The following is an 11,110-nucleotide window of genomic DNA, read 5'->3' as shown; positions in this document are numbered from 1 at the left end:
TGCTAGTCAATAAGGGATGGTGGAAATTAAAGTACAAAACATCTGGAGAGTGTTATGAGAAGGCTGGTATAAATATGCAATAACAACTGGTGTTAGGGACTAAAAGCCAGCAAGGATTCACTAGTATGATCAGGATTAAAAAATAATAATAACTCTGGGATTCACACATATTGGCAGACTAAATGGCATATATGTTCTGGCAGTTTTTTTTCTTAGAGGCTCTAATGATACTGCTATGGTTAGAAATAGGGGGATTTTGGTGTGATGGTAATGGTCAAGATGGTGGTGCTACTGGTCTTGAAATTGATGCTGCTTCCTTGTGTAGTATGCAAGACTCACATTGCTAACTGCCATATCCACAATCCACACACTCCATCACACCTGTATCACCAGGAAGGTAATCTCATCATTGGGGCTATTGCATCTCATGGCATCCTCAACTACAATTCAATAGCCTTCACCCAAGAACCCCCACCAATATTACTTGAAGACCTTAAGTAAGGACTTAATATTTTCATATTGCATTTTGATTCCTTCTTTTCTCCCTTTTATACCATGGTAAATAAGTGGGATGATCACTTGTAGCAATACCTGCAAAGTTGTGCTGTCATCTGCAAATAATTTTCCAGACCCCTCAAATTGGATTGGTTGTCTCCTTGGTTTTTCCCCATTGGTTTTAAAAAGAGAGCACATAAGAGGACTCAGATTCCTTTTGAGGAAATTCCAAGCAGATATTTGAAGGGCTGGTCCATCACAAAGAGCCTTGTGCATTGCATCTAGTACTCAAAATGCCCTTATCCTTCATGGGTTTGTCTAATATAAACTAAGTTTATCCCATGACACATAGTTATAATGTGAGCCTTATGATGTAGTACAACATTCCTACCCCCCTGAATGTTCCACTTTTCAGCTCCATTGGCTTGACCCTTGATGTGGTATTACAAAGATGGGAGAAATAGGTCTGTCCTTTCTCCATATTGTACCTTATCTTGGGACCCTCTGTCATGCCATTCCTCTGATTTCATTATCTTCTACAACTTTGTTAAATAAATAATGTCTTCATTAATCATTAATCTTTTAAGGGTCTTTTTATTGGTAATTTATAGTGGTAATTGTGGTATATTGGTAATTTATTGGTAATTTATAGTGTGGAATAATAATTTTATGCATATAAATTTATATGTCTCTCTGTGTTAAATAGCATCTCCCAAGGATTTCAAATCATATAGCTTCTTTTAGGAAAACCAGCTGTAAATAACTACCTTACCAAGAAAGTATAAGATGTGTCTGTTTTTCACCTATCTAATCTTTGTGTTGACGATAAGGATTGCCTTAAGCATATATTCTTATATAAATACTATAATGAAGAGGATGATATAGAACATAGTTGTGAAAGATTTAGGTAGTGGGACATATCCTTCTGATACAAAATGCAACTTTCTTTCTAGTGCGGTGCCTAAGAATTACCAGCACATCCTGGCTTTGGAATTTGCAGCGAAGGAGATAAACGAAAACCCTCAGCTCTTACCCAATGTCACTTTAGGTTTCCGCATCTATGACAGCTATTTCAATGCCAAATGGACCTCTCATGCCACAATGTTACTCATATCCACACTGGAAACATTTGTCCCTAACTATATCTGTGACATCAAGAAAAACCTTTTAGCCATCATTGGGGGACTGGACATCCAGACTTCTCTTCAAGTGGCAACAGTCTTGGATATCTATAAGGTTCCACAGGTAGGATATTTCTCACTCTCTGTTCTGTATGGAAATTTACCATATCAGTGTTGAACTATGTAGTTTGGAGAAACAAATGTGTACATTCCGAGTAACCAGAGGGACATATCTCAGTCTCAGAAATAATTCATTAATGAACACGTAATGTGTGGTCTGTCTCACTTCATACTGTTATGAGTTTGGGGTGGTAGTGTCTAGACTCCCTTAAATCTCTGAATTCAGTAAAGGGTTAGAAATTAAGCAAACTCTTAACTCCCTGGATCCAGTAAGTGTTGGAAATAACACAGGCCATCTTCCGCATGAGGTAGTCATCTGATAATAGCTGAGTCATTAACCTAACAAAAGGTAGGCAGATGGGCCATCAGGGGATTCTGTGTCTGTCAGCAAAATTGAATGAAGCCCCTCCCTAAGATAAAAGGCCAGTGGTATTTTTTGGTATTGTGATTGGTAGTATTGTGACCTAACAAAGCTGTGACATGCTGCAGAAAGTAGTCAGAGAGCATGGCTGCTTGCTGTTTTGGATCCAAGACTGCTGCACCTATAGGAGAAGCAGGAGACCCTCTTGGAGTGTAGTGCTATAGACCCCTTCATCATAGGCTCCGATTGTATATATGCATATATAAACCATATAAAACATCACAGTGTCCACTACATTCCAAAAGCAAACACAAACCCCAGGTAATCACGTGGACCCTTCGAATCTCACACCACGCAAACATGGGGGGGGTTTAACAATACTTTCACCTGAACACATGTAAACATGGAGGGTGAGGGAGAAATGGTAGAAGAAGAAGAAGAAGAAGAAGAAGAAGAAGAAGAAGAAGAAGAAGAAGAAGAAGAAGAGTTTTGATTTGATATCCCGCCTTTCACTTCCTTTAAGGAGTCTCAAAGCGGCTAGCATTCTCCTTTCCCTTCCTCCCCCACAACAAACACTCTGTGAGGTGAGTGGGGCTGAGAGACTTCAAAGAAGTGTTACTGGCCCAAGGTCACCCAGCAGCTGCATGTGGAGGAGCGGAGATGCGAACCCGGTTCCCCAGATTATGAGACTACCGCTCTTAACCACTACACCACACTGGTAGGCACAACAGCGAAACAAAGAACTTCATTTGAGGCATTTTGAATGTGGTGGAGCTATAGAAAATTGCTGCCTACCCCTGAAGAATAACCTCTGTCATTCCGACAACAATTAAACAGTTGTAGGATTTGGATAAAATATGAGAGAATTCAGGGAACTTCTCATCTTCTGATAACTTTTGCCTCTGCTGCAAGATATATATGCATTATCTTCTTATAGTTAAGGCTCTAAAGATGGGGCATTTTGAGCCAAATGGTGTCCTGTGTGGTTGCAGTTCTCTCCTAAACAATGACTCTATTAGAAGTTCTTAAAAAATGTCATTGTTCCCTCTGTCCATTCCATGCAAACCTAGCAGTTATATACATCATAGCATTGTTGTAAGGACTGTTGATATAACATGTTTCAAGTGCACTAAGTAGTTAAAACTGGTCCATTTAAATGGCTATTGTGTATGCCACTTTCTTCCATCCCCACATTTCTCTTTAGTTCGTATATGGCTCTGCACCACTGAGGAATGATAAAACCCCAGGATTTTCATTCTACCAGATGGTCCCCAAGGAAGACCTTCAATATCAGGGGATTCTCTACTTCCTTCTGCATTTCAGGTGGACTTGGATTGGGACCCTTACCTTCAATGATGAATATGGAGATAGATTTATACAAACTGTGGTTCCGCTTTTCTCCCAGAGGGGTATCTGTTTTGCCTTCACAGAGAGAACTCAGAAAATCAGTTTTGTCTCAGAATTTAATGATTTGTTTAACAAGGGGGCAAAAATTCATGATAATATAATGAATAGCAAAGCCAATGCAGTTGTTGTCCATGGGGAATCGTATGCTATGACATTTTTCAGATGGTTGCCATACCTATCAGAAGGAGAACAAATGCCAAGTCAGCCAAAGGGTAAGGTGTGGATTATGACTGCCCAGATGGAGCTCACTTCATTTCCCTATCAAAGGACTTGGGACACCGAAATACTCCATGGGGCTCTCTCATTCACAACTCATTCTAATGATCCACCAGGATTTCACCAATTTGTTGATAGCAAAAATCCTTCCAGCCCAAAAGGAGATGGCTTTATTGTGGAGTTCTGGCAACACGCATTCGGTTGCGTATTCAGAAATCACATTGCTGGCAATGTGGAGGGAGATAACTGCACTGGGGAAGAGAAGCTGGAGAACCTTCCTGGTCCTTTCTTTGAAATGAGCATGACCAGCCACAGCTACAACATCTACAATGCTGCCTATGTTGTGGCTCAAGCTTTGCATGCCATGTCTACATCCCGAGTCAAACATAGACCAATGGTAACCAGTGGAGGACTGAAGCTTCAGCATCAACATTTGTGGCAGGTAATGAGCCGAACATCTCCATTTAACTGTTTGCCTCTTCACTGTGTACCACTGAAGAAGGAACCTTTGAAAATGGAATAAATACCAGAAGCCCACAATTGGTACTAATTTTCTGATCAGGGCAACTTTAGAATATAAATATAATAGCAACTTGGGCTGGATGGACAATATTAGGATCAAAATATATTAGAGCTTGGGAGTCTCTGGAAACAGTTGTGTCAGTTAGAAAGAAATGGAATATGATAGCTAAGAAAAATAGAATTGACCTATTTTCCCTTGCTAAATTGACTTTGTGAAGCAACCTAACTTTTAAAAAATGATGATAAGGAAAAATTGGATGGAAGCATACATATTGTCAGTGAAGCTCAGATGCTGACAGGAGGAGAAGAAGCAGGCACAGGGAGAGGACAGTTAACAGAAGAAGCAGAGAGGAGGGGGAGAGCAGCTGTAATCTGAGCTCTGACCAAAGGGACAGACAGATGCGTGAGAACTACTATAGTGGGCAAAACGTTGGAATGCAGGAAATATGCTCTGCCAAATCTCGTAGGATTACAAAAGTGGCAGATATGTGTGAAAGATACCGGAAGAGAAGGTGGGGGCTTCTGTGCTGGGGAAGGGGAAGGAGCTTAGTCCGGGCAACTCCATCTTCTGGGGAGGACGATGAGTGGAGGAGCTCTGTCTTAGTTTGTTGTTTAGCAATAAATCTGAAATAATTAACAGCCAGAGTCGTCTTGCGTTTGTGGGAGAGACCAAGCTATAACACATATAGACTTTGGATCAACTGACTGATGAGGAAACTTCTATAGCAAAGGTGTCAATGGACCTTACAGTATGATTTACACAGGCAGCGACCATTTTGTGCGCATTCAATTGGCACATGAACTCTGACTTGCAGGTCATTTTGGACCTGAAAAAGGGCGGAACAGGAAGAGGAACGGGGTGGAGCAGGGAAACAGTGGAAGACTAGGACTTATGTGTGCTCTGCTGACACACAAAATGATCCAGAGCACACCCCACACACAAAGAGGGAACTGCCTGTACAACAGAAAATAATATTTAGAATTTATTGGACTCCACTACATTTTTAAAATGTTTATCTAAGACTTCATGTTGTTGGAGATGTACTAAGGATAATTCTTCTTTAAAGCACATGTTTTTACAATGTCCTACACTTATTAAGTTTTGGCAGAAAGTAGTGGATTATATAAATATGACTGTGAAGGAAAATTTAAAATTTTCAGAGGAAAATGTTCTTTTGAATTACATATTCTTCATATGGAATTTGACAACTGGGCAACATAAATAGATTCTTTGTGTCCTTACTGACATTGATGCAGTGGAAAGATAAATGTCTGGCTCTTTTTAATCAATGGATTGAAGATATGACTACATTTACAACAGATTACTTAAAGGCAAAGACATGGACAAATAAGCAATTTTTTTCCAAGCAGTCTACCATATATATAATATAAGTTCCTTTCACAGATATATATATTTTATGGACACTTCCCCCTAATATATGCACTTCTATACACATTGTTTGATTTGAGAACTGCACTGCAAAGTTCAGAGACATATGAATTTGAAAGCATAATTGTATTTCAGTTCACATATTTGTTCCAAAAGTCGGAACTGAGTATTAAAATGCAGACAAAATTGTTTTTCTCCTGCATACCTACTCCTTGGAATTCTAAGAAAAGTTTGAAATGTGTTATTCCTTGCAGATCCTGTATAACGTTGTCCTCTTTGTGTGTGTACCTTCTCTGTACTCCTCCCTAACAGAGAGTCTCTCAGCATTCTGAGGCTCCTAAATGATCTCAGTCCTCATTGGGATGTTTGGAGGCTTGTGCCCTCCTCAGGGTTTCTTTCCCCAAAGCCTTACTTTGTACCTCTGTAAACTTTGAAGTTCCCCCAAGCCTGTTCATACCTACCTCTTACATGTGGGTGATGTTCTTTTGGTTACAGACAGAATCAAATTTATCTCTGAACTTGGCATTTAGAAGGAATGATACAGAAACCCACTACACACACACACACACACACACACACACCATGAAATCCACAGAGCCATCACTTTCATTAACTTTCCAATGTTTATGGTTGTCTGTTAATTTCTGAAACAGACTGCCACAATTCTTGAAAATCTGTAATTGAAAATAAACTTCAAAAGATGAGAAGAAAATTGCTTCCATCCAGAATGGATACTTAAAGAGTTCAACCTGAAAGATGCAAGACCTCATTATCCCTTCCTGAATTTCAGCCTTGATTAAATTCTTGCCATTTTCTTTTCAATACAGCTCCACCATTTTCTGAGGGGTATCTCGTTTAACAATAGTGCTGGGGACACGGTTTCCTTTGACCAGACTGGGGAGATAGTAGCCGGATTTGATGTCAACAACTGGATTGTTTTTTCAAACCAATCCTTTAAAAGAGTGAAAGTTGGGAAGATGGACCCCCAGGCTCCTCCAGACCAAGCTTTCACTATCAACGAGGATGCCATAACATGGCATAACTGGTTTAACCAGGTCAGCTATTTGTGAAGATTCCAATTTTGAATGCGTATAACATATGAAGTATACTGTATTTTTTGCTCTATAAGACTCACTTTTTCCCTCCTAAAAAGTAAGGGGAAATGTGTGTGCATCTTATGGGGTGAATGCAGGCTGCGCAGCTATCACAGAAGCCAGAACAGCAAGAGGGATTGCTGCTTTCACTGTGCAGCGATCCCTCTTGCTGTTCTGGCTTCTGAGATTCAGAATATTTTTTTTCTTGTTTTCCTCCTCCGAAAACTAGGTGCATCTTGTGGTCTGGTGCGTCTTCTAGAGCGCAAAATACAGGTACCTTCAAATTCCACCCAGTAAGCCAGACTAGATGATGCGTGAAATATTTGGCCTGCCACATATCTGTGTTTCTTGTAGGTAAAAAACTTCACGAGCACTATAATAACCACAATAAGTCCTATTACCTCTTACTGTTATATCTCTAGATAGAACTAGAACATAAACTGCATGAAGTCACCCACAACTCCTCAACAGAGATTTGGGGTGCCTTCAGACTTTCAATATTTGCTGGTGGCACTGTGGTTTAAACTACTGAGCCTCTTGGGCTTACCAATCAGAAGGTCAGCGCTTCAAATTCCCATGACGGGGTGAGCTCCCATTGTTCTGTCCCAGCTTCTGCCAACCTAGCAGTTCGAAAGTATGCCAGTGCTAGTAGATAAATAGATACTGCTGAGGCAGGAAGGTAAATGGCATTTCTGTGCACTCTGGTTTCTGTCACGGTGTTCTGTTGCACCAGGAGCAGTTTGTCATGCTGGCCACATGACTCTGAAAGCTGTCTGTGGACAAACCCCATAGTCGCCGTTGACTGGACTTAACTGTCCAGGGGTCCTTTACCTTTTTACCTTTACCTATTTTGTGATACTGATTCAAGCATATACCAGTAATTTCAGGTTTGCACTATTAGATTGTCCCTATCAGCCTAGAAGAACAAACCCACTTATACAAAAATAACTTTTAGTTCTTGGGAAAGGGATGGAGAAGTGCATGGGAAAGTGGACTAACTGAATAATGGGAAGACAATCACCGTATAAGCAAATCAGAAAGAATGCTTAAGAAACAGGTAATCTGAGGGTTTTTTAAAATGTAGTAAAACACAAAACCTACTAAGAGCACTCAGTTTTGTTCTTCCTTTATTATTCTGTATTATTCTGAGAATTATATATATTTTCCTCTTTCACTTCAAATTAGACACAGCCTAACTCTGTATGTACCGATAGTTGCCTTCGTGGTTCTAGCAAGAAAGTGAAACAAGGAGAGCCATTTTGCTGCTATGACTGCACACCTTGTCCAAAAGGGAAGATTTCAGGCGAGGAGGGTAAGAAATATATGGTACAGATTTATATCTGGTTCCCTGAAACTGAGAGCAACATATGTATAAAACCTGTCAGGGAATTGGGGGCTGAGAAGGGCGAAATGATGGGGAAATACTCTGATCGTAAGTAGTTGTACCTCTTCAGAGGAGGGGGAGGACAAAGGGTTGTCAGGAAGCAATGAATCAGAGAGGGGAGAGCAATTTCCAGGGCTTAGCCCTTCACGTAACAGAGGAAGGAAAAGGGGAGGGCTCCGGAAGTGGTTATGCTGGAGAAAACGAAAGCAGCAGCCAGTTGCTGCAACTAATCCGAATGAGCCGGATGTGCTCTGAGAGCTCTGTGTGTAAATAGAAAAATGGAACTAATTAAACCTGTAAAACTGGCTGGAGGCCAGAATCATCTTTGACAAAAAACACATATTCACCAAGCTTTCTGTTCTCAGTTTTTGAAGCAAGGTAGAAAGATTTGGGTGGCAATGGACTTAATGGTTAACCTAACATATTTTTGCACACAGTTTCATTTCATTAACTTGCATTATTTTAAAAAATAAGTCCTGTTTTAAAAATGTAAATCTGCATATTCTCTCAATATGCATTTAGCTGTATCATTGTTCATCAAAGTCCTATTCAAATGTACATTTTCCCCATGAAACATATTTAGATGTAGATTTTAAAACATTAAGCTACAGAATATCGTCTGGAAAAACCTGGCTAGTTCCTGATTTATGTGAAGTCGATCAGGAAGGGTTTCCAACCCTGCTACATTTCCTGCTGCTGATTGGCTGTCTGAGCAGTATGAGCGCAATCATTTACCATCTTTACATTTTTCTTCTCCTGATGTCCCCCCCCCCGAATCCTAATTACGTAGTCATGAAATGGTTTTTTATTATTTGTTTATAAAATTTAATAAGAAAAAGAAAGAAGGAAACAAGAGTTAGTGTGTTGGTGAGATTAATACATTGAGGTTAATACAAAATATTTTATTTCTCAGACATGAATGACTGTTATGAGTGTGAAGTTGAAAAATATCCAAACAAACATCGGAATTTATGTATTCCCAAGCATGCAACTTTCTTGTCCTTTGAAGAACCTCTGGGCCTCAGCTTAGCCTGTTCTGCTCTTTCCTTTGCTTTCATTACAGCACTAGTACTTGAAATATTTGTGAAGCACAGGGACACTCCCGTTGTGAAAGCCAACAACCGGGACCTCACCTACGCTCTGCTCACCTCCCTCTTGCTTTGCTTCCTTTCTGCATTATTGTTCATTGGACATCCTGACAAGGTGACGTGTCTCCTCCGACAAACTGCTTTTGGCATCATCTTCTCAGTGGCTGTTTCTTGTGTGCTGGCAAAAACCATCACTGTGGTTCTGGCTTTCATGGCCACAAAACCAGGATCCAGGATGAGGAAGTGGGTGGGGAAAGGACTGGCAAACTCTATTGTCCTTACCTGCTCCCTACTCCAAGCACTCATCTGCACTCTGTGGCTGGTGATCTCTCCTCCATTCCCTAATGCTGACATGAAGTCAGTAGCTGAAGAAATTGTACTGGAGTGCAATGAGGGGACGGTGACCTTCTTTTACTGTGTCTTGGGCTACATGGGCTTCCTAGCTTTGGTCAGTTTCACTGTGTCTTTCCTTGCCCGGAAATTACCTGACAGTTTCAACGAAGCCAAGTTCATCACTTTCAGCATGTTGGTCTTTTGCAGTGTTTGGTTATCCTTTGTTCCTACCTACATGAGCACAAAGGGGAAATACATGGTGGCTGTGGAGATCTTCTCTATCTTAGCCTCCAGTGCTGGCTTGTTGGGTTGCATCTTTTGCCCCAAATGTTACATTATTTTGCTGAAGCCTGAGCTGAACAATAGGGATCTCTTAATTAGAAGGAAGTCTTGAAGAATGCATGAGAGTATCTATTTTCTATATTGTATAGGCCGGGAATTTGTGTCCAACCATTGCATTGTCACATTGTCTAAATGAGGAATCTAGGGAGGGGCGGTCATTGTATGAAACCAAACCCACTGGTCAAATGTGCTGATCAAGCTGGAACAGCAAGAAAAGGAACTGAGCAGGGATTATTAATGAAAAACTGAGAACGATCTGAGGAGCCTGTTATAATGAAACACCTCAAGTGAGTTGGAGATAGGGAAACAGGAGTCCAGCGCATCTATCACTGTTTGATGCAGAAAGTGAGGAGACTCCAATGAACTCCACATTTACACCTTCATGCATGGAAGTAGGATCCCTCTTGGAGAGTGTTGGGGTCACATTTATAATACATCTAATGAAATAACATACTTATACAGGGATTTGCTACCTTTAAATATAACTCCTTCTAATGGTATAAAATCATTCATCATACATGAGCAGCTCAAATTCTGCTATTGTGTATTTTATCGTTTAATATTATATCAATCTATATATTATTAAGAATTCAGGCTGGGATGGGGAGATGTAGGCTGCAAGTGAGTTCCTTATAACTCTTGGGTTATAAGCCTGATTCTGAGTTGAGATTGCAGTAAGCTTTATTTTACTTTGTCTTAAAACAGCAGTGTTTGATGTCTGTTTAAATCCAAGGCTACACCTTTAGGGATGTTAATGCTGTGAACCCCTCCATCATAGGCTCAGGTCATATGTATGTATAAATAAATAAATAAAACATGTATCTTAAAAAGTCACAGTCTCTGCTGTGCATAAAAAAACAAAGACAAAGTTTGGATCAGGGCCTGAAGCCCCAGCAATCTCACACCACTTAGAGATTGGGGTGGAGTGCAAGAATAAGTTTGCCTGCCCTTAAATTATATTCCCATTTGTAAAGCACAAAGAAAGGGAAAGGGAAAAATAAAAACTTATTTCTGGCACAACCGTTTAAATTTTGGCAAGGAAAGATGTGACAAGATGAGATAAGGAAAGTGAGATGCAGGAATAACAAGAGGTAATATTGAGCACTGCCGACGAATTACAAATGTCTTTCCCTGTTGGTGGAGACATTACCCATGCCTCATCTTAGTTTCTCCAGCATAAAATGTGATGCTTTTCTCCCATCCATTGGCAAGACATGGAGACCAACTCATGCAATTG

At 40.3% G+C, this 11,110-nt stretch overlaps 1 protein-coding gene across 1 annotated transcript; it reads left to right on the top strand.

Moving 5' to 3' along the window:
• Positions 1–279: 279 nt before the first annotated feature.
• On the top strand, positions 280–10,874 carry LOC308469048 (vomeronasal type-2 receptor 26-like; the record flags this gene model as incomplete). The annotated part of the gene is made up of 7 exons (XM_081024365.1): positions 280–497; positions 1,449–1,740; positions 3,302–4,162; positions 6,460–6,687; positions 7,912–8,038; positions 9,174–9,313; positions 10,848–10,874. The coding sequence occupies 7 exons, from the start codon at positions 280–282 to the stop codon at positions 10,872–10,874; spliced, it is 1,893 nt and encodes a 630-aa protein (XP_080880491.1).
• Positions 10,875–11,110: the final 236 nt, after the last annotated feature.

This window comes from Podarcis pityusensis (genome assembly GCF_964106645.2).
Source record: "Podarcis pityusensis genome assembly, contig: HAP1_SCAFFOLD_174, whole genome shotgun sequence".
Taxonomy (NCBI): Eukaryota; Metazoa; Chordata; class Lepidosauria; order Squamata; family Lacertidae; genus Podarcis; species Podarcis pityusensis.
This window is presented reverse-complemented; position numbering and strand designations above follow the sequence as displayed.